This window comes from Coptis chinensis, chromosome 8 (assembly GCF_015680905.1).
Source record: "Coptis chinensis isolate HL-2020 chromosome 8, ASM1568090v1, whole genome shotgun sequence".
Taxonomy (NCBI): Eukaryota; Viridiplantae; Streptophyta; class Magnoliopsida; order Ranunculales; family Ranunculaceae; genus Coptis; species Coptis chinensis.
In genome coordinates, this window is record NC_141463.1 from 77,444,412 (window position 1) to 77,471,007 (window position 26,596).

At 34.8% G+C, this 26,596-nt stretch overlaps 2 protein-coding genes across 5 annotated transcripts; one reads left to right on the forward strand and one right to left on the reverse strand.

Moving 5' to 3' along the window:
- Positions 1 to 4,882: 4,882 nt before the first annotated feature.
- On the reverse strand, positions 4,883 to 7,912 carry LOC147483178 (glycerol-3-phosphate 2-O-acyltransferase 6-like). The gene is made up of 2 exons (XM_086580437.1): positions 7,123 to 7,912; positions 4,883 to 5,880 (listed from the first exon to the last, which is right to left on the reverse strand). The coding sequence occupies exons 1-2, from the start codon at positions 7,738 to 7,740 to the stop codon at positions 5,011 to 5,013; spliced, it is 1,488 nt and encodes a 495-aa protein (XP_086436563.1). The 5' UTR covers positions 7,741 to 7,912; the 3' UTR covers positions 4,883 to 5,010.
- Positions 7,913 to 17,877: 9,965 nt separating this feature from the next.
- Positions 17,878 to 21,832, forward strand: EPC1 (Nucleotide-diphospho-sugar transferases superfamily protein). 4 transcript variants are annotated; one of them, XR_015203776.1, is made up of 6 exons: positions 17,878 to 18,482; positions 19,250 to 19,646; positions 19,913 to 20,067; positions 20,163 to 20,233; positions 21,010 to 21,097; positions 21,380 to 21,832. XR_015203776.1 is itself a non-coding variant. In XM_086575981.1 (5 exons), exons 1-5 carry the CDS (start codon positions 18,253 to 18,255, stop codon positions 21,538 to 21,540), a joined length of 1,014 nt encoding a protein of 337 aa, XP_086432107.1. In that variant the 5' UTR covers positions 17,878 to 18,252; the 3' UTR covers positions 21,541 to 21,832. The 4 variants fall into 4 exon arrangements, 2 of the variants coding, with proteins under 2 accessions (XP_086432107.1, XP_086432106.1); XR_015203775.1 differs by having other exon boundaries at positions 18,102 to 18,482; positions 19,910 to 20,067; XM_086575981.1 differs by lacking the exon at positions 21,010 to 21,097.
- The last annotated feature ends 4,764 nt before the right edge of the window (positions 21,833 to 26,596 follow it).

Here is a 26,596-nt window from a genome sequence, read left to right on the forward strand (position 1 = left end):
CCTATTCATGTGGAATATCACAAGATAAAGCTATGGCTGCATCCAAGATAGTTCAATTTGAAACCTCCACCAGCCAGACTCTGTCCTTACCCTTTTCAGAAACACTATGGATTCACCAAAACCCAAATCTCCAAAGCTATTCAAAAGTACTCCCCTCCCTCTCCCCAAAGGAGGCTACTATTATCGAAATCTGAGACAAATTAAACCCAAACTTGAATATCTCGAGTCTATAGCAGTCTATCTGACCCCGACCTTGCCAATGTCCTTTGCGCCTTGAATTGTAGCTTAGAGAAACGAATCATTCCTTACGTGAGTTTTTGAAGAGTATTGTTCATTCAGATAAGAACGTCGTTTCTCTAATGAAACGCTCGCCAAGGCTTCTTAATCCATCTCCACAGAAAACTTTAGCACCCAACATCGTACTCTTGTATGCAATCATGGCGTGTCTGACTCTATTATCACCTATGTTTTGTTACGCAATTCTGTAATCGAATGACATCTGTAAGTGAAACAACTAAGAGAAACTAAGTTAGGTGTATATAAGAGGTGGGGGATCTGAGGATCAGATTTACAGCGCATTTAGGAAGAGTCCTCAGTTTCTATCGCTTTCTGAGAAGAAAATAGTGTCTATTATGGACTTCGTTGTGCACCCGAATGGGATATGATCCATTAGTAATTGCCAAACAACCGAGGGTTTTAATGTATAGCTTGAAGGGGAAGGTTATTCCAAGGTGTTCGATAATCCAAATTTTAATCTCAAAAAGACTGGTTAAGAAAGACCTCAGCCTAGATACAGTGATAGAAAAATCTGAGAAGAGCTTCTTGAGGTTGTTTGTATCCAAATTTAAGGACGAAGTTCTGGAACTGTTGAACTGTTGAAGAGAGATGGTTTAGGACTGCAAGGAGCACTTGAGCAGATAGATAAGCCTAGATAAGAGCTTGACACTGTTGGTACACAAGTGATGACTTTCGACTCTTGGTTTATAATCTAATTTGGATTTGAATGAAGGCCTTGTCCACCATTTTTTGATTTTAGGTCTTGCTTTGTTGGTTGTACTATTTTTTTTTGTTTGAATGATAAGCGATTAATCAGCAAATATAAGGAAAAAATGATAATGAGAAAATATATGTTGTAATTTAATCTGATACTGGAGGCAAACAGATATGGAATATGATTATGTAAACCATAGCGGAAGAAAAGGATGAAAATGTCTTGCTTTGTGAAGGAAACAAAGGAATTTTAAATATATTCAAAATTCCGAGTGCATATGAGCTATTGCAGGATCTGTTAATGATATTGTATAGACCCCCACTTTGTGGCTCATTAACCCACAGATCCAAGGAAATTTCAAGCTTCAATTAAGCCCCTGAGGGCTTATCTTGGAGGGTACCTTTAATAATTTTCTAATTCTATTTATGAATATGTCCCATTGCTCTCGATTCATTATTCTAAAATATAAAGATAGATGTTCAAAAGATAAACATTCCTTTGACAAACAAACAAACATATTCTCTTAGGACTCGCGAACCCCTCTACCAATTCATAAAGAAACATTCTCTCAACATCAATAAGGAACTACGTTAAAACTTGATCCAAGAGTAATGAGAATAGATCTTTGGATAACTACGCCCTAGTGTCCGCCGGTCTCAAATGGAAGATTTACCTATTATTTGGTTCGACATGTTTATCTCCCCAATATCAAATTCCTCTACGTTTCTTAATGTGTTTTTACCATTATAAGGTATCTTTTTTCCACATGAGCACGACGTGTTGAGCGGAGTTAACTCGAAAACATAATTTGATTGCAAAAGAACTTAACGATAGAGTCGTGGGGGATTTTGAATCCATTATCATAATTGGAGAAACAATCAAGAGATGGTAAGCCTAACACCCCTGTTTTATTTCTTTTATTTTCCTAAGAATAATAATAATAATAAAGATAATAATAATAATAATAATAATAATAGAAATAGTAAACATATTCCTCTCGCCGCTAAGGAATCGCAACCCTCGAAATTCAAGAAGACGATAATGCAAGAACCGTTGAACAATCGAGTTGCTCCTAGTGGTAGGATCAATTCTCAACATCCAATCAAAACAAAACAAAAAAAAAAAGGGGATGCTTTTTCACAAGGTGTTATTTCTCAAGCCCGATGAATCAAAACTCAAGTTGCACGCTCTAATGGCGCAAGAGTAATGACCCTATTACCCGAACTTATGGGAAGAATCGGATTGACGGGGATAACTACTACCCTAGACATGTCCGGTTTTCTCAAATGGAAGATTTACCTCGGATAATCAATTTCGAGGGGACGATCGCCATCCAAGATATGTTTGACATGACCAGAACCAAGGAAGGCAATGGCACCACGAATAAAAGCAACCAAACATGGAAGAGCGGTATAATTATATTTTTGTATTAGACTTTGGGCCTTTGACTTTGCCCGCCGACCCAAGGACTGACTACCAACCTTTGAAGCGAGGTTGGTTTAGGATAGGAGGATAGAGAAAAACAATTACCGATTAACGGAGATTTTAATCGCGTCAATAACCCAATCAAGATCTCTAACTCCAATAAGAAACAATATAAGGTATCTTTCTCCACATGAGCACGATGGGGGCGTCTATCTGTTTAAGCAAATACTTTAACTCTGACGGAACAACAATTGAAATAGTTGATTGCAAAAGAACTTAACGATAGAGTCAAGGGATGTCATAATTTAAAATTTGATGGTCAAGGAAATGTAGTTGATAAGTTATGAAAAAATGTCATCCCAGAGGGGCTATAATTGGAGAAATTCCTTTTCTTAGGAACACATACAAGATACCCTTTATTGTTTTTTGAAGCGATATACCGTTGTGCAGAACTCGTCTAGCTGATCGTTTTGATATTTGTGTTTTTTTTTTCTAGGGGGTTGATTATTTAGTACGTGTTAAACACCAATGAGCCATTTTATTTAGTTGTTCAACTATGTTTAATTTTCTCAACAAAAACCTAATCCATAGAAGGGATTGTGTTTTGTTCAATGCTCACTTCACATCAGATTTATCTCCAGTAGCTACATTTATCATCAGAACTCCTTCACAGTCTCTTATCTCATCAATTCATGTAAATTATCAGCCTTTTCCGAAATTACGGATTCGACAACACCCACATTTCCAGAATAGTCGAAAAGGCACCACAACTGCTAGTAGTGTCCAATTAGATTGTTTAAGAGGTTATGAAAATGGAGTTTGACCCTTTAACTTTTATGTTTTGTGAAGCGATTTGTTCATTGTCATCTATGAGTGGTGTTTATAAGAGGTGGGGTTGGTCGGAGGAAGATATATATCATGCATTTAGATTACAGCCTGTAATTATAAACTTATCTTAGGCGAACATAATGGTGAAGATGGACTTTTTTGTGAACAATTGGGGTTATGATCCGTTACTGATTGCCCGACAACAACCAGATCTTTTATAGTTTAGCATGCAGAAGAGGATTTTAAAGTCAAATGGTCTAATTGACAAAGACCACCGCCTAGATAATCTATTGATAATGCTTAAGAAGGACTTCTTGGAGAAATTTGTAACCAAGTATGAAGGAGAATTTCCAGAAGTTTTGAAGGCATATGAAGGGATGGGAAAAGAAAGGATTTAGGACCTTAACATTGTTTTTGAAGTTCAGGCAAGAAACATAAGGTAGAGTTTTACATTCACAAATCATAAAGGTACTTCTCTTTCTTGGTTAGTACTTGTGTTTCTATTATATGACAAGAAATATTAGTACCTAGCATCTAATATATGAAAACTATTGCCCAACATTTCATTATAGCGGGGTTATGGTGTGCCCAACTCCAACAATCTAAAGTTACTAGTAAAGTGACCAATGACGGTTCTATATAACTATTGATCGGTTCAAGGAGCTTAAGAACAAGGAGTTTGACCCTTTAACTTTTTTGTTCTGTGGAGCAATTCATGCATTGGCATGTATAGATAATACAACTAGAGAAGCTAAGTTTGGCTTTTTAAGGAGGTGGGGTAGGTCTGAGAAAGAGATTTGCAGTGCATTCAGAAAAATGTCTATGGTTATCAAGTATTCAAGTTACCAGAGACAAACATAATGCTGAAGATGCACTATTTTGTAAACAAATTCTGTATTGATCCATTATTAGGTGTTTTTTTCTTTATTGATTATTAGTTGTTGCATCAAGTTATCTTAAAGTTTAGCATGCAGAAAGGATATTCCAAGGTGTTCAATAATCCAAGAGATTTGCAGGGGAGAAATTTCTGAAGTGTTGAATGCATATTGAGGTATAGGAAAGACATGGTGTAGGACCTTCAACATTGCTGTAGTGTTATTTAATGTCGTTGTTACTTTAGTTCAAGGCGAAACATTATTGTAGAATTTTACGGTCATGCAATTAACGTTTTACTTACTCTTTCGTAGTTAGTACATGTGTTTCTTTCATACGACCTGTTTCTGTACACTTCTCTCACAAAATTACATTATGAATGATATATAAAGCATTTGTTAAGACTTGTGTTTGCACAGATGAATGAGATTTATTTATATTTACTTTTCATTGCTGAATCATTATAGGAAAAACTTTTACTGTTAGAAGTCTTCTGTAGCATATATCTACTTAAAGTTTCAGATTAATGTGCATTAGTTTTTACTGTTTATTAGTGAGTTCCTAGTCTGGGTATAAAGATTTTTATGATTATTATTTTTCTTTTTCTATACAAGCAGGCATGTATGGTTCTTTACTAGGTTTCTTTTAGAAACAAACAACACATCTTTAGTCTCAATTATGGCCTGGTTATAGGATACCCTACTGCACTGCCCGAATTAGAGAAGTTGTTTCTCCTTGCAAGTTTTTAGCTGCAGACTGTTCTTATATCTCAAAGTCATTCAAAATGTATATTACCAGCTAAATTTCAAATAATATTGTACATGTACATCTATTATAACTACTTGTTATCATTCTTAATCCTCACAAAATCAATACAGAATAAGCATCCCTATCTAGGCTTTCTCTTTATTGGATGGCACTCGTCCGTCAGTACCTGCTAGCATCTCATACTTGTCCCTTCTAGTGAAGTTAGTGCACTCGAATCCTAGACTCCCAGAAAGTACTCTTTGGATGTAGTTTGCAACCTCAATCGGTGACTTCCCTCCTTTGCATGTAAGCTCACTTGGCAACTGATTCAAGAATGTGATCTCGTAAGTTGGCCTTGGATTCATGAAGACAAAATAAGGATCCATCAACTTAAATCCCCGAGATGATGTTCCATAAAACACACTCTGCTTAGTATTAATTGCCACTGGAACGATCCTATCACTTAGCTCGGCAAATAGTGCACTGAACCTTAATAAAAATGGTTCCCTGCATGTTGTTCCTTCTGGACAGATTGCCACATCTCCTTCCTCGAGCAACTTTCTGATATTAATAGCATCTTTCTCCCTTTCTCTAGTTAAAGCCACAGCTTTGATTGGAGAGATCAGTTCAGAGAATTTGCTAATACTGTATGTGACACAGCTTATTTTTCTCCCTAAAGCGACGGCAGTGACTACAGGGTCCAAGATGGTTCTGTGGTTGCAAATGAAAAGGACACCACTCTGTCCTTTCTCGGGAGGAGGTGGAGGATTGCCTCTGACTATCAGTTTAATACCAAGGATCTTGTACATATATCTGACGATACGTTCTGGAAGCGGGATATTGAGGTATACTCTGAGTAAGGAAAGGATGAAACCTATTGGCATCCAAAGGAATGTCAAGATTGCAATTAAGGGGGTTGGTCTTTGAACTAATCGTCCTTCGTGAAAAATCACAGGCCTTAGAAGCTTGGTTCTAGGAATTGGCTCGCATTTGGTTCCCGGTACAATGTAAGCTTCCTGCAGTAGGCACACTTTAGTGAGATGACAAATCGAAAATACATGCTCTCTAACAGTAGATAAGGAACTATATATATATACTAGTCTCTTTTGTACGTGTCTTCGCCACGTTAACAATTTCTGATTTTATTTTATTTTTCATTAATTTCTGAACGTGAAACTACCATTTTATCCCTGCAAAAGACAAAATAAAAAAATAAAACAAACAAAATGGCATGAGCTGTAATATTTGTGTTTGGAAAAGGGTAAAATTGGAAAAAAAAAATTAATGGCGTGATGAATTCACTGTTGAAGCCCTCGTTTTCTTTAAAGAAGTTAGATATAAGTCCCTAGAAATAAGAACTCCGATTATCTACACTAAGTAAGCCTCGTTTTATGTACTAGACTAGGTACAAATACAATCATTGTGTTTTTGGAGTTACAATATCAGTATGTTCTATAGTCTGATTGATACTTGACATGGTAATGCCATTGTATTAATCTTTGCTTGTAAATGCTAGATTAAGAAACTTTTCAAACAGAAAAAATACTGTGTAAAACTTTGTGTTCAGACTTCTGATTTCAGACTTCAGAATCTGCCCTTTAGAGAGATACAGACATACAGTACAGGGCATCCGTTATGAACTGAATGTTTTGCCTAATTCGTGTTCTTAACTTCTACTGGTATCGATCATTTTTAACTTCTACATGTCATTTATAATGGAACACACAACAACGTGCAGCACTAAAACAATTGGCAGACTCAACTGACAAAATTCAATATAAATTAGTACAGAGTCAGAACAGTCAATATTACCACCAAATGCCGCCCCTGGACCCCTTGGTAAACATTCATTCCCCCCCCCTGTGTGGAGTTCCGGGTATATTAGCAGTTATATAATTATGCGCACAAACACACTCTTGTTGATGCATTTTTCGTTTATATGAAGTGTATTTTGATCTTGTAACTCCTATATATATATTTTGGAGTTATATCAAATTTTACATAAAAACTCCGTTCAAAAAATTCTGATTCAGAGTACTAAAGAAATAGTATAAGATACAGCTACAGAGACATATAGGATTTACTTTCAATACAAAATAAAAGTAAATAGATGGAACGAAAGATATGAGATGATAGGGACATGGAATTTTTCTGTAGTACGTTAAAGACCTAATGAATTAACCCTGTTAAGTTGCAATCTATGTTAGCTATTTATCTAAGCGGAAAAATATTAATAAGATGAGATGTTGGGAACAAACCTTGCAAATTGACATGAAATCGTGATCTGTCTCCCTATCTCCCAACCCGACATCAGGTAAAGTCTCCCCAAATTCTCTCTCAACAGCAACTTTCTTGTGTTCACTTACAAGAACACCAGGCTTTTTAATGAACCCAGTAGCCCTTCCAGATTTCGAAACTTGGAGTTCAGTCCCAAGAACTTTATCAGCCCCCAAAAAGTTCTTGACAAAGGGTTCCACCATAATTCTAGGATTTGCAGTGACTATATATCTTTTGCCAAATGAGCTAAACACTCTCCAACCCTCAGGGTGCACATCCTCGGAGTAAAACTTAGGTAAAACAGACCTTGAAACGATCTCGATATCTTTTATTTTCAAACCAGCAAATGTAATGAAGATAAAGATATTGATAGCCAATGACTCCGATATGAATATGTAAGAGAAATATACAATTGGTACTGATGCCAAGAGGAGTAGTCCTCTTAAAATGCTGCCTGCTTCGATAGCGACAAGCATGAAATATGGGAAAGCACTTCTGGATACGAGAAGCGTACCATCGAGGTCGGCTGCCACAGTCTGGTTCGATCGACCTTCACTACTACATTGCGAAATATGCTCAAAAGGAAGTGGAGGCTCCATGGAGAGAGAGGGAGGTAGGTGTGGAGCAGAATGGAAGGTGTGAGTATGGTTTGTTATAGTTATATAGGGAAATAGGAGTAGAGAAAGACTGTTTTGTTGTCTTTGCTTTGAGCATGAGAATTGTATGCAGACTTTAGGGGAATGGGAGTTGTGACTTGTGACTTGTGACTTGTGACTTGTGACTTGTGACTTGTGAGTGGAACTGTGAAAGCCAACTTTTGTGTGAATAAAAAGCCCAATGGGGGTACTTGCATGGAAATGGTCCAGTGATAACTCATTGATTGTCTATTATTTATAGATGGCAGACTATGGTTGGCCACCATCAAGAAATCATCCCCATCAGAGATTTAATCTTGGATAATGACAACTGGAAGATAGTAGCAGTTGTTGGGTGGTTGCTACCAACCTTGTTGGTTTACATTTAATCGTGTATTTGTTAACTTTTAACCCCATGCATGAACCATAATTTGATATCCTTTGTTCTTTGGATATGAAATTTAATTACCATGCATGAACCATAATTTGATATCCTTTGGTCTTTGGATTTGAAATTTAATTACTTTGATACAATGGTTATAATAGCTCTGTTAAGATCAATCTAATTGTAAGATTAATCAATTATATTGACCATCTATTGTAGATAAACGTACCCTAGAAAGCTATATAATCCCTATAATCCCTATAGTATATATGGTGGAATGAAGAGCATAGACATGATAAAAAAAAAAAACTAAATTTAAAACATCTTCGGAGCACACGACTTTAGGGAACTTTCCAGTCAGAGTATCGGAATATGGTATATTTTCTTACTGAAATTTTTAAAAAACCCAAACTTTTAGACTAACTTTCAGACATTTTAACCTAAATTGATGTATATTATGCTTGCCAAAACTAAAAAGTGACAGACCATTATATACAGATAGAAAATATACTCCGTACCAGCGCATCACCATGGTCGAACCAGTGTTCATGATTTCAGTCACAATCTCAAAATTCTATCAGATATTTTGGTTTTTTTTTTTAAACGGAATCGGAATTTTAGTATAGGATCGAAAATTACTAATTTCAAAATATGTTTGGAATTCTAGTTTTTCAATAATTTGAAATTCCGAGGATTTCAAAATCTCAAACTATAGGTCGAACACATCGCATTCTTTACAGCAGTAGGGGTTTAATAATGTGGCTAGATACCTTACTAAAGACCACTGTAAATTCACTAGGGAGATCTGGATTCTGAAGTGGCTTTTGCATAAGAAAAAACCATTTCACAAAAATACAATTTGGTAAAATGTCTTTCTTTAATTAGCCTACTTTGTAGGTGCCAACATTTAAAGCTTGAATGAGGGTAATATGTTTCACATGGTGAGCATTCAAGATGTCTAGTATGCAAATACAGGACAACTTTTGACTTATTTTTTTGAAATATTTAGAAGGTTAAGGCATATTCACACTGGTTACACTAAAGGATTCTAGCCTGAAGATTTTCGCCAATGTTCCATTTTGTGTAAACTCAACCGCCTCCACATTGTCTATAAAAACTTGTTTTGTATGCAGTTGGACGAGGAAAAAAAAAGTCGAGATAAAATGTAATTTTAGTATAGTGTTTTGGTTTTTTCTTTAGCAAAAGAATTTGTCTAACTAGGTGGGGGTTCAACTGCACACAATTGTGAGTCAACTATCATATACATGTCGATCAACTTGCAATATCTAGCATTTGGTCTGAGTTGTCATACAATATATATAGTTTGCAGTTGGCTAAACCAAGGACCAAAATATCATAGATATTTCCAAAATATTGTTGATATATCTCGGTTTTTGAGATATCCAATATGGATATATTACGATATATCGGATGGATATATTGACACATTTTATATCCAATATATACGATACAAATCGTTGACTTTGACCGATTTTTATTAATATATCAACGATATTTATGATATTTTCTAATATATCGACATACAAAGCAAAATTTTGACTGGTCAACAAAAGAATATATATCCAGTTATCTACCAATATATCATATATCTGATATATATCGATTTTGGGGGTCCAATATATCAACCTGACGTTTAAATATTTGGCCTTGGGCTACCTGTATATGTGGTATTGGCTCTCTATCATAGTGCATTGCTCTAACAAAAATGAAGTTGAGTAATAATGCTCAATTGTGAAGTTGTGATGCACACACAGATAAGTTTGTAACTTTGTATCAAGAAAAGGTCTTAGAATTTCGGGTTAATTTGTTTAAACCCCCCACATTTGTAAACATCACGATTCCCTCTCTCCCACCGTCTGACTTCCTATGTTGTACGGACGCGGATAATGAGGCGGCAATTCAGTTATATCTCAAAAAAATAGGACGCGGACGTGACAAAGGACGCGAAAATTAAATAATATTTAAAAATTTTATATAAATTGAATATTAAAAACTAAATTAAATGTATCAATATTCATAAATTCAAAACTATTAAAGATAAATAGTCACAAAATTAAGTTTAATATTTCTTAATCAAACTTTAAAAACATGTCATAAGTCTTAACAAAAAATAAATAATAATAATAATATTATTATTTTGATTTATTTTTTTATTTTTTTTCAAAATCCGCGTCTTGACACGCCTCCATGTCGCGTCCCCACGTCCGACGCTGTGTCCGACAATAAGTGCGTCTATGCTTTAGAGCTGACTTCCATTCCAGTTCCGTTGGTATTTCACCTAATACCAAAATTATCCCTTAACCAAGAGTATAACGGGTATTTAACAATAGTTCTTTTTCAAGTGTAAATAGGAAAAAAACAAAATATAATAACTACTCTTTTTGAGGGGTAATTTTGGAATACTAATAAAACTAGGATAAAAATCAGACAGCGTGGGGCGTGGGGGAAAATCGTGATGTTTACAAATGTAGGGGGTTTATTATAAATTTATGACAAATATAAGGGTTTAGACAAATTAACCCTAAAATTACAGTGGTTACTGGTTACTACTCTTCTACACCATACGTTTCCAATAAGAAAACAAATAAATATATAATGATCGTAAAAGGTATAAAGAAGAAGAAAATAGAAAATTCTACCGTAACATTGATAATTAAGAGTCCAGTTCGTCTGGCAGGTTAGCCAGATAGTGAGTGACCCTGCATAATGGGTCTGCTGTGACCCCCATGATTCAACCCAAAATTGTGCAAGTTGCCTTGAAATTAAAGCCTAGCCCTAGAAACGACCATATTTTATCAACATTCAAGAGTCAAGACTCCCCTCTTTTGAAGTTGGTTTGAATTGAAATGAAACAAACTGTAAACACTCATAAAGAGCAGATTCCATCTTTCAATATAAACGAAAACTCAAATCAGTCCAATAATTGGGCTCATGTGAGGCCTAGCCCATCTCTTTCCCAAACATGATCCTAGGATTCAAACATAGGGTGTGTTTGTTATGATGGAAACACTATGGAAAGGAAAAGAAAATAAGAGTGATCCACCTTTTCCATAGTTTTTAAGGCGTTTGTTTACCCATGGAAAGGAAATGGGCTTTTCCATATGGAAACAAATGGAAAAAGTTTTGTATCCTTAGTTAACCCCTGAAAATTTTGTAGAAAGGAAAGGAAAGTAAATAGATAGATAGGGACTTACTACTAATACACCCATGACCCAACAATACAATTATTCATTTCCATAGCTTTTGCAAACAAACATGATTATTCATTTCCCCAGTTTTTACTTTCCTTTCCATAGTTTACCAAACATATACCATTTAAAATTATTTCCTTTCCATTTTATTCCATAGTGGACCACCCATTTTATTTCTTTTCCTTTCCATGAGTTAAAATTTAACAAACACACCCATAATCACTTTAAAGTCAAATAAAATTTGGAAAAGGCTTCAATTCATTGGACTTTAAGCTGGGCCTTTAGCCCAAGTACATATTGTTGGTGGACAAGTTAAGATCTTGTGCTATGTGTTATGAAACTTCTTGTCCAAAGTCCAAAAAATTAATGAATCGGGTGCACTTGTGAAACAAATCATCATATTTTTTGACATAATCATCCAAATATAATATTTGTTTAAGCCAATAGATAGATAATCATATGGATTTTTTTTCTCCATTCAAAATTAATATAAACTAAAGTGATAAAAAATGAAATTTTGTGACAAGAAAGAGAATGAGGGGAACTGACGAAGGTAAATTTTTTGAGTGCCCAACTTTTTTTAGGGCAGGCGTTGGGTTTTCTTTTTTTACTTTTATTCATCTTTTTTTTTTGTTTAATTTTTTTGTGAAAATATAGACAAGATTTTTGTTATTTATTTGTTACTATTTCGGGTGTTAGTTATTTAATTTGGTAAGTTATTAGTTATTTTTTTTTTTTCTATTTCTATTTTTTTTTTTTTTTTATTATTAGAAAGAAAAATATAATTTGGATGGAATGGAATCCCTATGGAGTTATTAAGGGAGTTTAAATAGATTTTTTGTAATTTTTACTATAATATTTTCAAGTTGAGACTTCCGCTATTTAAAGTAGAGTTTTCAAGTATAACAACTGTGAGTACCTAATATTCATGTCCAATGAATATCAGACACGTGTCCATCACCAAAAACAGTTAGCTCATACTAAACGAACTAGAGTCATTATCTCCAACACGCTAGAACGAGCGCCCAGAGCCATAACAGATAAGATCGATATGTTACACTTAGTTCATGATCAACCAGGCAACCCAAGAGACAAGTCACCTTCGGTTACACATGAGCACTAAATATCATCAATGAATAGAGCACCAAAAGTGGATCTCATTTAATTGATATTAATGGAGTACTAAAGAGAGCTATAAAGCACAAGAAGGTGACCAAAACAGAGGAGGAGAATCCGATGCTTCTTCTACACTATCCATCTTCTTCATTCATCATCGATCATAAAATCCAAACAATTAACTACGTTCGACTTGATTCTAGTTTGTCATAGAACTGGATATGTAGGCAGTTCGATCCTTCGAACTCAGTCACAACATCATTCTCCCAAAATTCCCTACACACGTAAGGTTCACCCAATAAAAACTTTTACAACAACAATATGAGTTAGATTATGGAAATAGTTATCGTAAGAACTTATTAGAAAAGTTTGAAAGTAAATTTTAATTAATTTTATATTTATTGTTTACCAGAATTATTTAATTTCACTATCACAGTAGCACTCGTCTTGGTTCTCCACTTCTCCTCTCGGTGCCACTTGAAGAGCGGTACTATATAGGATCACAATTCAACATATAAATGTGAAAATTAGGTAGTTTATTTAAAGACTAACATAAAAATGCGGAGAAGTAAGTCTTTATTTGAAACTAAGAAATGCACCTAAAAAAAAATATCATTTCATACTCTCATGTGATTACCAATTAACATTTTTAGTGTAGTAAAGACATTTATAAACTTTGAACAAATTTATGTTCTTTCACCAATTCTTACGTAACGGGAGCTAATCAACAACCAGTTAATTAGATCAAAGTTATTTCCTAATGATTTGTGTGAATGTTCATCCAATGATTCATATTTTGACAGCAGTCTTTGCATTTTATAAGTGACAAAATATCACTTTCCATCTCCTATCATCGACTAATAAAGACGAACTTAATTAACTCTATTGTTATATAAAGAGCTCATCACCAAAAAAACTGCATTTGTCTTGGTCAAGTTGTTTTATGGATAGTATAATATATTCCAAAATTGCCAGTGTTATGGAAAAGGACTTGATATTGGGCTTATGTATTTTTTTTGGTAAAGATATGGGGCTTATGTTTGAAAGAGACTTGGTACAAAATGTTTACATTATCAAGAGGAATCGTGGCTTATCATCCTTTTATCACCTAGTTGTAATTGTATTTATTTTAGGAATAGCCATCTTTTTCCAACAATTGCAACTTTTTTGAGAAAAAAATATATTAAATCATAATTTGTGTGTTACAAACAATACATTCAACGATCTTAGTTCGGATTCAATGGCTATGTTAACCAATACATGCCCACTTGGTTTAAATCACACCATGAGCTATGGGCCGATTTCATACCCAAGGTTCATCAATTCATGTTGCCACCTAATGTTGCCATGGGCAACGCTGAGAGCGTGCAATAGGTGCGATTGCACAGGGTCCCATGTATTTAGGGGGCATATTTTGCTAGCCTACATATATTACCACATAGAATAAAATTAATGAGAAGGTAAAAAGTTTCATATAATATAGCATCTAAACTCTCGAAATAGTTTCTTTCTTTTAATATTCGTGTTTGATCTCCACAAAATTAGGAATTCGATTTTGTTTTACACATTTACACTATTTAATCAAATAAGCTAATAAATTAATAAAATAAAATAGGAAAATGATCAAATTGTTACAATTAACTAGTTTTAGAGAGAATACTACACTAACTAATTAGAAGAACAATGGAGAGAGAGAAAGAGATCTTAATGATGTTTGTCCGTACTCCGTAGTAAATGACAGAATGTTTTTTTTTATATATACTAGCATTTTGGGCACGCTTGATGAGCGTGAAATTTATTCTGGCATCCACGCGCGATGCACATGTTTGTTTTTCGTTCTTATTTTATAATACTTATCTAAAACGATGAGTGTGAAATTTATTCTGGCACGCTCGATGCGCCTGTTTTTTTTTTTTTTACGTACTTAGTTTATGCTAACTATCCAAACCGAAATCAATCAGATTAATAAAAAACCCTGATTCCAAAATTCAAATTTGAATCGATCATAAAAAATTAAATTCCTAACCCGATTTGTTGCTCTAGATGTAAAGAGATCTCACTAACACACTAATTTAGACTGAATATGTTAATTTGTCGGGATAAAAAAAATAATAATAAAATAAAACGTGCGATATGATGCGCATGTTTTTTTTCGCTATTATTTTATACTACATTTTCGAAACCGAAATCAATCGGGATAATAAAAAACTCCGAATCCAAAATTCAAATTCGAATCAAACATAAAAATCTAAATTTCCGACCCGATTTGTTGTTATAGATGTAAAGAGGTCCAACTAACACACTAATTTTGACTAATTGTATTAAATTTACCGGGACTATTAAAAAAAAAACAACAAAAAAATGGTAGGAACTGTAATATTGGTGTTTTTGGAAAATTTTGGAATGTTATTTTTTTTGTCAAACTTGGTCAATTGTCCAAACCAGGTCAACTGTCTTAACCGGGTCAGACTTGTCCAAAAAATTCTGATGTGATGGTGACAACTCAATCAATTCATTTACATTTACACCCCTACAAAAAAGACAAAATAACAATAAAACAAAGATGACATGAACCGTAATATCGGTATGTGGCAAGGATAAAACAAAATGGCATGAACCGTAATATCAATATTTGGCAAGGGACAAATCTGGGGAAAAAAAATCCGATGGAAAAGCTACTGTCCAGGGAGAGTTTTGTTTACAAGATAAAGATAATTAGGTAATCTCGATTCTTTTTATATATAACTAGTTAACCTCATCGTCAAGATATGTTACAAGAATAGAAACAAATGAGGAGGTACCTCATATGGAATTGAGGCCCACACTTTTCATAACACAAATTTATATTATCTTTTGAGGATGTCTAGGGCGCGCACACTAGGGCCTTTGGACAGTACTCTTTGTAACAATACACCAGTACTCTTTGCCTATATGAATGGCCCAGACTCAATTTTTTATTCTCTACTTTTTTTCTCTCTCCTGCACTAGATTTATTCTGATTTTTTACTTTTCCAAAATATCAAAAACACAAATTGGATAACGCGTATTTGTAAAAGGCCCATTTTTCCTCTTATCCACAGGGCTCATTCAATCTCAGCGCCGCCCCCAAAACAAATGGTTGGACCACTCTGAATTGATTACCTTAGTACACATTTTTTTTTTCCGATAATCGTACACTTCCCACATTACATTACTTGTATAGTTGTATGCTTGTATCATCATCGTTAAAAAGGACATTATATAACTTGTTCAAATGTCCAATGACGTGTGACATACATAATATCCATGCAGGTTGTTCAATATATGACAAAATGTAGTGGTGTGAATGTGTAATTGTCTGAATGGCGGATACAGATCTCACGCGTAAGAAAATTACTAAATGTGGGTGGAGATTCTCAATCTACAAGAAAGTGGTGAAATGAAGAATAATTTTGGGATGAGGGAGGGTTCTTTCAAATATTTTTGTATATACCGCCCACGTTTACAGTTTTATCTTCTTTTTATATACTTTGTTTAATAGTACCTACTCATTGATCATATAAAATGAAATAATGCTGGTAAAGTAATTCTATCAGCTGATGTTCGTTACTGGCCGTGTTTATTTATAGGGCACCATTTTTTATAATCAAAATGTTTGTATTTGAAGGAAAGGACAAATATAAGTAGACATTCCATTTTGAAAATTGAGTATCAAAGAGAGCCTGTAGCGATTGGAGTTTAGCTTGGGGACCATTACTAATGTTAGGCATACCTACTTAGGATTTTGGTTCTGAAAACGATATCGGATGTTCTACTCCACAAGCTTACGCAACATTTACGTACATCTCACGATAAGGGCATCTACGTGCCCTTTCCCAATAAACCAAAATGAGGTGAAAATTTGCAAAGTGTATATCCAAAATTTTGCAATGGAAATTTCAAGTATCACAAGTTTTGCACGACATCTTGGAGGATACTGATATTTAGGACTGAAACAACACCTTGTACTAACAGTGAGGTAAATGATATAATTCTATTAGGCTTAAGATAGGTAAATCAATACAATTTATGTAATTTGCGTTACATCAAATCAACGTCTGTAAAGTCTTAACACTTAAAGCGCATTGCCATGCCCAACTAATATATACTTAATTCAAATTTCTTTATTATTTCTCTTTTTGGTCAGCAAGACTTAAATCAATTGCACATGCATGCGCTCCGATAAAACTTTTAACATCTTCATAATATATATAAGTTCTTCTTAGTTTTTTATTCCACAACTTCATACTGAAATCCACGAGATGGTATGGTGGTATTTATTTCATCCCATTTCGAATGCTTCAGTTGGTTATATATTCATTGCTCCTTTTTTTAATGTGGGAGTTTTAATTTTTCGATTTAGATTTACAACGATGTGAATTGGTAATGAAGTAGTTGAAGTTTCCATGAATTTTTTGATCTTGTGATTTTCCAATATGACCTCTTGCTAGCTAATTTAGAGTGATTTTTCTTCATTGCCACTCCAATTTAAGTGTCTTGTACGGTATGGGTAAGAAAGAGGGAAGAGGAAGATACGGATGAGGTGTGCCTTTATTAAAATAAGGGCAGGATAGATAATGTACAATTTTTAGGGTGGTGAAATTTATTGTTAGTAATTCGGGATACGGCAAAAATTTGATACGGAAAATAATTCAAGAATTATTCGGTGACTCAAAAATACGATATAGTCAAAAATTCGCAATACGGCAATTATGCAGTGTTTAATTAATACGTGTTTTAAACATTTAGTTGCAAAAATTCAAAAGTCAAATATTTGTGATAATTATGTTAGTAAATATTAATAATAGTTGTCATTCTTTACAACATAACAAATATATTCAAGCAATTTAGGTACAAAAACATTGAAACTAGCTAATTGAATGGTCCACATAGGTATATTTATTTATTTGTTTTCGGATTAAAATTACATTTCAAATTTGGGGACTTAAAGTAATAGTGAGGACATAAAGTACATAAAAAATAACAAAAGTGCAACTGTTTGTTTTTTTTTTTTTTTTTTTTGAAAAATTCACTAAAAATCGTATTATACGTTTCAAGGTAAAAAAACACAAATTATTTCGAATCTTTCAAACATTTGGAAGTATTAAACGCTTGACTGTTTAAAAATTCGATTCATGAATAATTCGGCGAATTACTAACAAAAGTAAAATTATATATGTCAGCAGCATGAGAATATATATTATCATAATGAATGCAAATTAAATAACTAATTATAATGAGGTGCCAAGATTAGTACATTTATTGCAAGTAGGAAAAGGGAATTTTTTGCTAAATTCAACGACGAAGAATCAGATGTGAGAATTAGGTGGAGGTCTTATTATAAAGTTGTGTCGATAATCAAAGAGAAACCTTGTGCAGGTCGACAGTCGCACACGAAAAATAAGATTCAATTGGAATAGTATCTAAACCAAATCTTATCTAGTAACTGAAAAAGCGGGTGCACACCGGCATTCCTCTTTCATCAAAAAAAAAAAAAAAAAAAATCTCAACAAAAGTCAAATAGTGATGACAACGAATGTTCCTTCACTAACAACCAGCAGTTTAAAACCCCATTAAACATTCACCAATTCCTTGTAAAAACTTGTCACTCATACCAAGTCTCTCTTCTCCTCGTTGGGCTACCAAGAAACAAGAAAACGAGCTCAACTCTTAAACAAAACTAAACTCATTCAAACTTGAACCATGACCCGACATCGTTGAGGTAGTGTCTGAAAATAACAAGTTATGGGGATGAGAGGAGGAAGTGGGGGTGGGGGTGGTGGGGGTGGGTTGATTAATAGCCGTAGGATTCTTCAAAAGTTTCGTCAACTTGTTATATTCACTACTGGATCTGTTAAGCTTAAGCTGATTCTTTTTTTATGTATTTTGTTTACACTCTTTCTGTTTGCTGCTCGGGCTGCTTCTTTAATGGGATGGAAATATCAAAGCTATAATACTTCTCTTTCTGTTTCAAGGTTAGATCTTTGCTTTTTAATAACTAGTTTGATTTAATTGTGAGTAATATATATGTTTTTGTTTAATTTAATGTGCATAGGAAATGGTATTGAATTCGCTCATTGAAGTTGCCCACACATAATATGAAATCAATTTTGTATTTACAAATTGTTTTTAGGTGATATTAAGGGTATTGCGTTTGAATTCGAGTAAAGGATCCTAGATTGCAATCGGATTTTTGAGGATTATTGGTTGATTAATAGACGTTTACTATTTCTGTTTTGATAACATGATCGGTTGCACTTGGTGCAAAGTAAAAGATTGACTAATTATGGTCAGTATCCATAATTTAGTCCAAAGCCAACACGGATTTGATTGTGCTTTTTTGTAATTAGTGGCAGTAAAACACCAACCAGATTTGCAGTCGCTTTTGGTAGTGAGACAATTAAATCCCTTTCAATCAGAAGCTTCATTCGTCAACAAGTATTTTCTGTTTGTTTGTATAACAAGTGCAGCCGTTGAGAATAAAATGTTCCTAGCTTTTGCAGTCACTAAATTGTCGATTCAAAGAATGCTTGCTCCTCATTTCTGTTAAGGATACACACATGTCATGTGTTTCCCTAACAATTTCTCCTTAATAGCAATTTATAAGCGCTGCTACACAGTCCCAAACCTTAGTCTGGCCAATAGTTCTCTTACATTCTAAAGACTAACTATATTATAGTATACTGAACGTGATTTCTTGATTGGCTAGTTTATGGCGTTTCCAATGTATCTGTCTATACAGGAAAGGATACACTATCTTGATGAATACATGGAAAAGAGAAGATCTTTTAAAGAAGTCTATAACGCACTATTCGTCCTGCGCTGAGCTTGAGGCTATACGTATTGTCTGGAGTGAGCCTAATCCTCCATCAAAATCTCTTCGTAATTTTTTACGCGAAGTTGTACAGACAACCTCTAGAAACGGTCGAGAACTCGAACTGAAGTTCAATTTCAATAAGGAGGACAGTTTAAATAATAGATTCAAGGAAATTAAGGATTTGAAGACGGATGCCATCTTTTCAATTGATGACGATGTCATATTTCCTTGTACCTCAGTGGAATTTGCTTTCCATGTTTGGCAGAGTGCCCAAGATACTATGGTCGGATTTGTACCACGCGTTCATTGGGTGGATCAACCGGTATGACTTTGGTCTACTGTCTTAATATTTTTCTCCTGCCTGTTTATTACTTTTGCTGGTTTTGCACAAGTTCTTAGCACATTTTGCTTGTCCGTGTATAAGTTCTTTTCATTTGTGTGGTTGTTGTTGAGATGCTTAGTTTAGTCTGACATGGGATGTTTAAAGACTTGCAGTATGGTTAAATGTTCCTCGGCATATTATGAATTTATCTAACTAAATAAAAAATTAATTTGCTAAAACTATTGATCTTCAATGACTTCTAGCAGAAACAGCAATATATTTATGGAGGCTGGTGGTCTGTTTGGTGGATGGGTACATACAGTATGGTGCTTTCAAAGGCAGCCTTCTTCAACAAGAAATATCTTGATTTGTACACTAACCAAATGCCAGCGTCAATCCGGGATTACATAACAGAAAACAGGTTTTGACTTTTGTTTGCATCAAAGGATCTGTGTATGTTTTCCAAAGGTTTGTGTGCCCGCTTTTTACGTGTAGCTTTATTTCTCCCAATGCCAGGAACTGCGAGGATATTGCAATGTCTTTCCTTGTTGCAAATGCAACAGGTGCTCCCCCAATATGGGTGAAAGGTAAGTGCTAGAGGTCTCTTTTTCTCGTCTCACTGAACCTTAAGATTTACATGTGGCCTCAAGTTAGGTGCAATTATAATCCTGTTTGAAATTGGTTGCTTTTGTTTTATAAGGTAATGCATCCTTTTCAGAAATTACATTGATTTTGCTTGTTGTGTCAGCGTTTGCATGTTTTGTTGGTTGTCCCCAAACTAAAAAACATAAAGTTATCCTGCCTATCGTCCAATACTGTCCCAATTAACCCATGTCATGTTTCTTCTTCTTCTTGACCCCTGATTTGTTTTTTCTCGTGATCCTCTGAGATAATTCAACAACTCTCATGTTGCCCAAGCTAGAGCTGGCCTTGAGGCTAGAGCTACGATCTAGGGGATTAATTGCTGATATTCTGATTAGTTATTTTGGTCTGGAGATCTTAAAAGTAGGTCTCTTTGAGCGAGAGTCCTTGTTTAGTTTGTGCCACCCCTTCTACTTCAATATATCTCCTACTACTTCACTCAATGGCACACAGATTTAAGATTTGGTTTTGTAAAAGAATATAGGAACTCGTAGTTGCTTGACTGATTGATTGTCGTGATTGGATGGGAAGAACCTGGAGTGTTTTTCAGCTGTGTGTCTTCCTCATCTTCTTAGTCTCTGTTTCTGTTTTTGTTTGCACATATATATTTAAGTCTTTATTATTAACTAAAAACTTATTGGTTCTGAGCTTTACGTTGATCACCGGAGTGTAGCATGGATAAATAAAAAAACCAAACTAATCTTGTTTCTTTGGATTTCAGATGTACTCTGAATACTCTTGAAAGATCCAAATTTCCCTTACTCAGTTACTCATAGAGGTTTATTTTTCGTGTATAAAAGTTGAAACATGTAAGTAGCTCACATAACTCAGCACAGCTTTTGGGATGTTACCTACTCTGTAGAGCTTATCGTAGTGTAAATGGCCTTGGTTATAGCCTAGATTCCTGAAACCATTTTCAACTGATTCTATGTATATACTTGTAACTTTTTAATCCCTCGAACTTGTTGAGCAGGACCATAAATTGCGTGTCTTATAACTATCATTCTATATAAAATCTATTAGATTGCAAAAGCATTGAAATATACAGAGGAAGTTGATGTGCTGGCGATGTCTTCCCTTTACCATTGCAGGTAAAATTTTTGAGATCGGCTCAACCGGAATCAGTAGCTTAGGTGGTCACACTGAGAAGAGATCTGAATGTGTCAACAAATTTGTTGCAGAGTTTGGGTACATGCCATTGGTATCAACCACTGTCAAGGCTGTAGATAGCCGAAACGTGTGGTTTTGGTGATTGATGAATATTCCACGTAATATTTTTTTTTTCCGAGTGATCTGTCACTCTCTTCTTGTATCATTTAAAAAAAAATGTGTTTTTAATTCTTTATATATTTTGAAGTCCTTGAGGTGTTATTCGCTGAGATCAGATATTTTGTTCTTCTGAATCATACCACACCGATGCAAGGTCGATGAGGAGCAGAGGGTTGCCAATCAGTCCAAGATAAATTCACGAGTGAAAAGTGAAAGTATTCTTTGTATTTGCTGCTTTTAATTTTTATGTTAGTAGTAGACTAGTGGTTGGCTTACATGGTTACGACCTACGACTAGCTTAAGAGGTTTGTGCATTCAGAAAGTAGAAACGTTTTCCATACTAAATTATACAAAGGAAGAAGACAAGCGCCCAAAAAATTGTGCGTGAGTCATCTCATCGTTTCTGAAGGGCAAAACCAGTCCTCTCATCAGAGCTAACAGTCACATCATTGTTGTCCACTTTCTACCGTCTCTCTTAAGAAACTCAACTGACGCATGGAAAAATAGGGCGCGACTGTCACACATGACCCAGCACAATTTTTTTACTAAGTCAAATTTTATTGGTTGGGGTGGGGATTTTGGAATCCCGATAAATTTAAAAACCGAAATTCATTAAATTTCGACCCTATTATATTTGAAATTTTGAATGATTTTGGAATATTCAATATTTCAATTTTATATTCGGAATTCTGGTTTTTTTAAAATCTGAAATATTGGGTAGTTTGCTTTTTTAGAATTTTGAAGTTTCATTGAATCCAAATTTCAGTTTTATGAACACTAGTTCCACATTATCAATCTTGCACTAAAAAAAATAAATACATCAATATTTTAGCTTTGAATGATTTTGGAATATTTAATATTTCAATTTTATATTCGAATTAAAATTGTTAAAACCAGTTTATGTACCAACGCATTTTTTTGATATTTTCAGTTTTTATTTCGGACGGTAGAACTTGTCCCGTGCATTTCAGTTTTTTATTATAGCATTCAAACATTGAAACATTGAAATGGCTAAATTTGACCCGTTTAAAAAATTCAAGAAAAGATGATGATTTTTTTTTTTATTATAGTTGTTTTAATTTTTTATTAAAAAAAATACAAAAACTTCTAGACAACAAAACTTGACTTGTCCAACATCTTGACGGCTAAAGTTGTCCCGTGTGAGTGACTACTAAATTTTTGAGTATTTTGGTCGATAATTTAACAATTGTTAAGATAAAAATAAGTATTTGGCAGCGCGTTGGTGAACAAAATTGTCAAAAAAATTGCTACTTGTCACATTAGAATTGGAATATAGCAGCGCGTTGATGAACGAAATTGTCAAAAAAATTGCTACATGTCATCAACGCACTGATATATTCCATTTCTAATGTGATTATTTTTTTGACAATTTTAAGTTTTTTTTTAAACACCTGTTTTTTATCTCAACAATTGTTAAATTCTCGACAAAATACTTTTTTTATTTAGCAAATTCACACAAGAAAACAACTTTAGTTGTCAAGATATTGGACGGGTCAAGTTTTGCCGCCCAGAAGTTTTGGTATTTTTTTTTAATAAAAAAATTAAAATGGCTGTAATAAAAAAAAAATAGGGGTATTTAGCTTTTGGGCCACATTATAAATGCATAATTTGCAGTTGGTCACCAATTGTTCGTTTATTAGCGATTGGGCCAAAATTGACGGTGATCCGTCCATATTTTCTAAATTGACACATTTACCCTTGCACGTGTATTGCACGTGATTGAAATAAACGGCTAAGATCAAAGTTATTTTCAAATCAACAGCCACCATAACCCATGCTTCTCTTTCGAAACTCTAAAGTTGAGTTGCTTCACCATCTTTAAATACTTTTGTAATGAATCACTGGAAACAACTTTTTTCTGTTCTGAGGAAACAACCTCTTCTGACTTGATTTTGTTATGGGAGTTTCTTGAACTGTTGTCTCTAGTGAATAGTGAAACAATTGGGACTTTTTCAACTTTAAATTTCACTGTGAACGAAGGAGATGATTTTTTGGTTGCCTCTATTTTCTCAGATTTTGATTTGTTCTTAAACCCTAACATTAATACACGAAGTTTAGTAGCAGGTTTTAGAAACGAACCGGGAAATTGAAGCTTATTATTATTAGAATGTGCTGAATCAGTTGATGAGTTCATCAAACCACTGAGTTCATCAGAAGGTGACAGTGTAAGATTCGGGTCGCCCATAAAGAGGGATTCTATGCTTTGTTTATCCCAGGTGGTTAGAGCACTTTACCAATGGGACCCCGTATTAATAACGCCATTCATTTCATTGATCAGAGGGACGAGTTGCCTTCCCTAGCTGCATACTTATAACCCTACCCTCCCTTACTATGAAAAGAGTTCGATCACCCGCCTTTCAAAACCCCATCCCCATAGGCCTCGCACGCAAGTGAGCTCCTATACGTCGTCTCGACTCTTATCACTGTTTTCGCCAGGAGAGTCAGAACTGAGAACGGTCTTCTACATCAAATCATCCTGAACTGACTCGCTTTCTAGGCAAAAAAAAGGGTAACAGGGGAACAATGAGTGGCGTAAGAGCGCACTTGAATGCAATTCGAGCTAAACTAAGAACGTCTATTGTGGAAAGGTGCGACACTCTTTCCACCCACGCTCGACTAAGGCTATAGCTAGCATTGAGCGCTCGTCTACGCTTTCCTTCCTTATAAGATATTTGCTCACTCACATCTACCTTACCAAACCAGGCACCTCTGACCACCATAGCGCCCATCATCATCGTCGTCGTCTGTTTCGTTTGCCACGTGGTAGATAGTGGTGGTTGGGTTGGTGTTGTAAGTTTGTTTCAGCTGAAAACCTCCATAGTTGGGAGTGCCAGAGCGGTAAAAGTGAAAAAATGAGTGTTGGGGGGTTTTGGGGTTAGGTGGTTTTAGCTCTTTTTGAGGCTGGGGTGAAGAAGAGAGAAAAGGTTTTCTGGTGGAAGAAGACAGCGTCTAACGGCTATATTGATTGGGGCCTTTGGATCAAATCTTAATTTTACCATTTTTTTGTTTGATTTCAAATTTCACATCATTGACACGTGCAAGGGGTGTTTTAGGCATTACACAAAATCAGTTTTTCAGACTAACGGTTCAGTCACGGTCAACTCAAAGTCAACGCAGTCAACCGTTAATTTTGGCCCAATCGCTAATAAACGAACAATTGGTGACCAACTGCAAATTATGCATTTATAATGTGGCCCAAAAGCTAAATACCCCAAAAAATTATCATCATTTTTTGAACGGGTTAAGTTTTGTCGTTTCAATGTTTTGTTTTGTTTTTTAGTAAAAAAATTAGGGACAAACGAGACAACTATTCCGGTTTGAATGTTTTTTTTAATAAAAAAAATTGAAATGCACCGGACAAGTTATGCCGTCCGAAATAAAAACTGAAAATATCGAAAAAAATGCGTTGGTACATAAACTGGTTTTAGTCATTTTGACCAAGCTAAAAATACTGATGTGTCAGCAATTTTTTTTAGCAACGCGTTGATAATGCTCCAACATGAGAGGAGAGAGAAATAAAATTAATGTAGAGAAAAAAAAAATGTTTTCTCATTTTGGTGTGAAGCGACGACCCAGCTCCCATTTACATTCTTTTAAATGGGACCATAGGCCATACCTTTCATGACTTACAGGGCTCTTCAAAATACCCACCCACTAACTTTGCCTAGTTCGAGGGACACCAGCTCCACCCAATCCTATTTCAAAGACGAATTTGCCCTTTTTTGAAAGTTTTACGAAATAAGATAACTATAGGTTTTTTCTCAGAAAACCTAACTTTTCCAAAACCAAGAAAGAGAGAGATTATAAGAGAGCAATTCTTTTGTGAGTTGAGTGTTCATTCTTTGTGAGTGGATTGAGAGACTTGTAATGTCTGCTACTCGGGACATCTAGTAAAGCTTGGAACTCGCAGCAGTGGAAGTAGGTAAATTGCGAACTACGATATATCTCGCCTTGTAGTTTGTTCTTCTTTATATTAATTGTTTTACTTTATATGCTTGTTATTTGATATTGAGAAGTGTTGGGATATTGCTTGGAGGGTGTGAAGTCTTGTCTAGTAAGAAGGATTGATCCTTGTGTAGGATTGATCTATTGTAGTGGGTAACGTTGTTTCCGACCATTATATTATATTCACAACAATTGTTGGTATCGAAATATGTTTTTACGACTGGGATTTTGAGTTTAGTGCTTTCGAATTTGTGTAGACAATGTGTTCAATTAAATTCGAAGTGAATTTATTTTTGGAATTATTGTGTGTGTAACTTGAAAGATGGCTCCCAAGATGTCAAACGAAAAGTTTGAAGTAGAAAAGTTTAATGGGAAGAATAACTTTGGGATTTGGCAAGTCCAAGTAAAGGACATCCTCATCTAACAAGGTTTGCACAAGGCTTTAAAGGGGAATTAAATCTAAAATGCGAATATGAGTAATGATGATTGGGAAGAGTTCGATCTTCGGGCTTGTTCATCAATCCGATTATGTCTTGTTAATGAGGTCATGTATAGTGTGATGGGAGAAAATACCGGCATTTGCCGGTATTTGGCTCAAAACTAGAGTCTCTATGTATATGACCAAGAGCATGATGAACAAGATGTACCTTAAAGAAGCGCCTTTATCGGGTACATGATGGTCGATGACGATCTGCAAAGAGCACGCTAATGAGTTCCGTCGACGTCTAGCGGATTATTTGAATGTTGGTATGAAGATGGATGATGAGGATCAAGCGACATGTTTAATATTCTCCTTGCCAGAAAGTTATAAGCTTCTAATGACTACATTTATGAACAGAGAAGTCGTCGATCTTGACGAAGTTCAGAATGCACTTCTTTCTTATGAGTTGATGAAGAAAACACGTGTAGAGAATAACATTGATGCAGGTCAGGGGCTAGTGGCAAGAGGAAATTCGTATGAACAAAATTCTACAAGTAATGAGAATTCTAGGTCCAAGTCAAAGAAGCCTTTAAAATATGTACAGTGCTACAATTGCAATGAAAAGGGACATTACGCAAGTAATTGTCCTCAC

Bases quoted from the DNA above. Each gene is read 5' to 3' on its own strand.
- LOC147483178 (XM_086580437.1), bottom strand. From the start codon at position 7,740: ATGGAGCCTCCACTTCCTTTTGAGCATATTTCGCAATGTAGTAGTGAA. The intron at 5,881-7,122 runs GTTTGTTCCCAA...TGCCTACTGCAG, and splicing joins ATTTCATGTCAATTTGCAAG to GAAGCTTACATTGTACCGGG.
- EPC1 (XM_086575980.1), top strand. From the start codon at position 18,253: ATGGGGATGAGAGGAGGAAGTGGGGGTGGGGGTGGTGGGGGTGGGTTG. The intron at 19,647-19,909 runs GTATGACTTTGG...AATGACTTCTAG, and splicing joins TTCATTGGGTGGATCAACCG to CAGAAACAGCAATATATTTA. The intron at 20,234-21,379 runs GTAAGTGCTAGA...TTACCATTGCAG, and splicing joins TCCCCCAATATGGGTGAAAG to GTAAAATTTTTGAGATCGGC.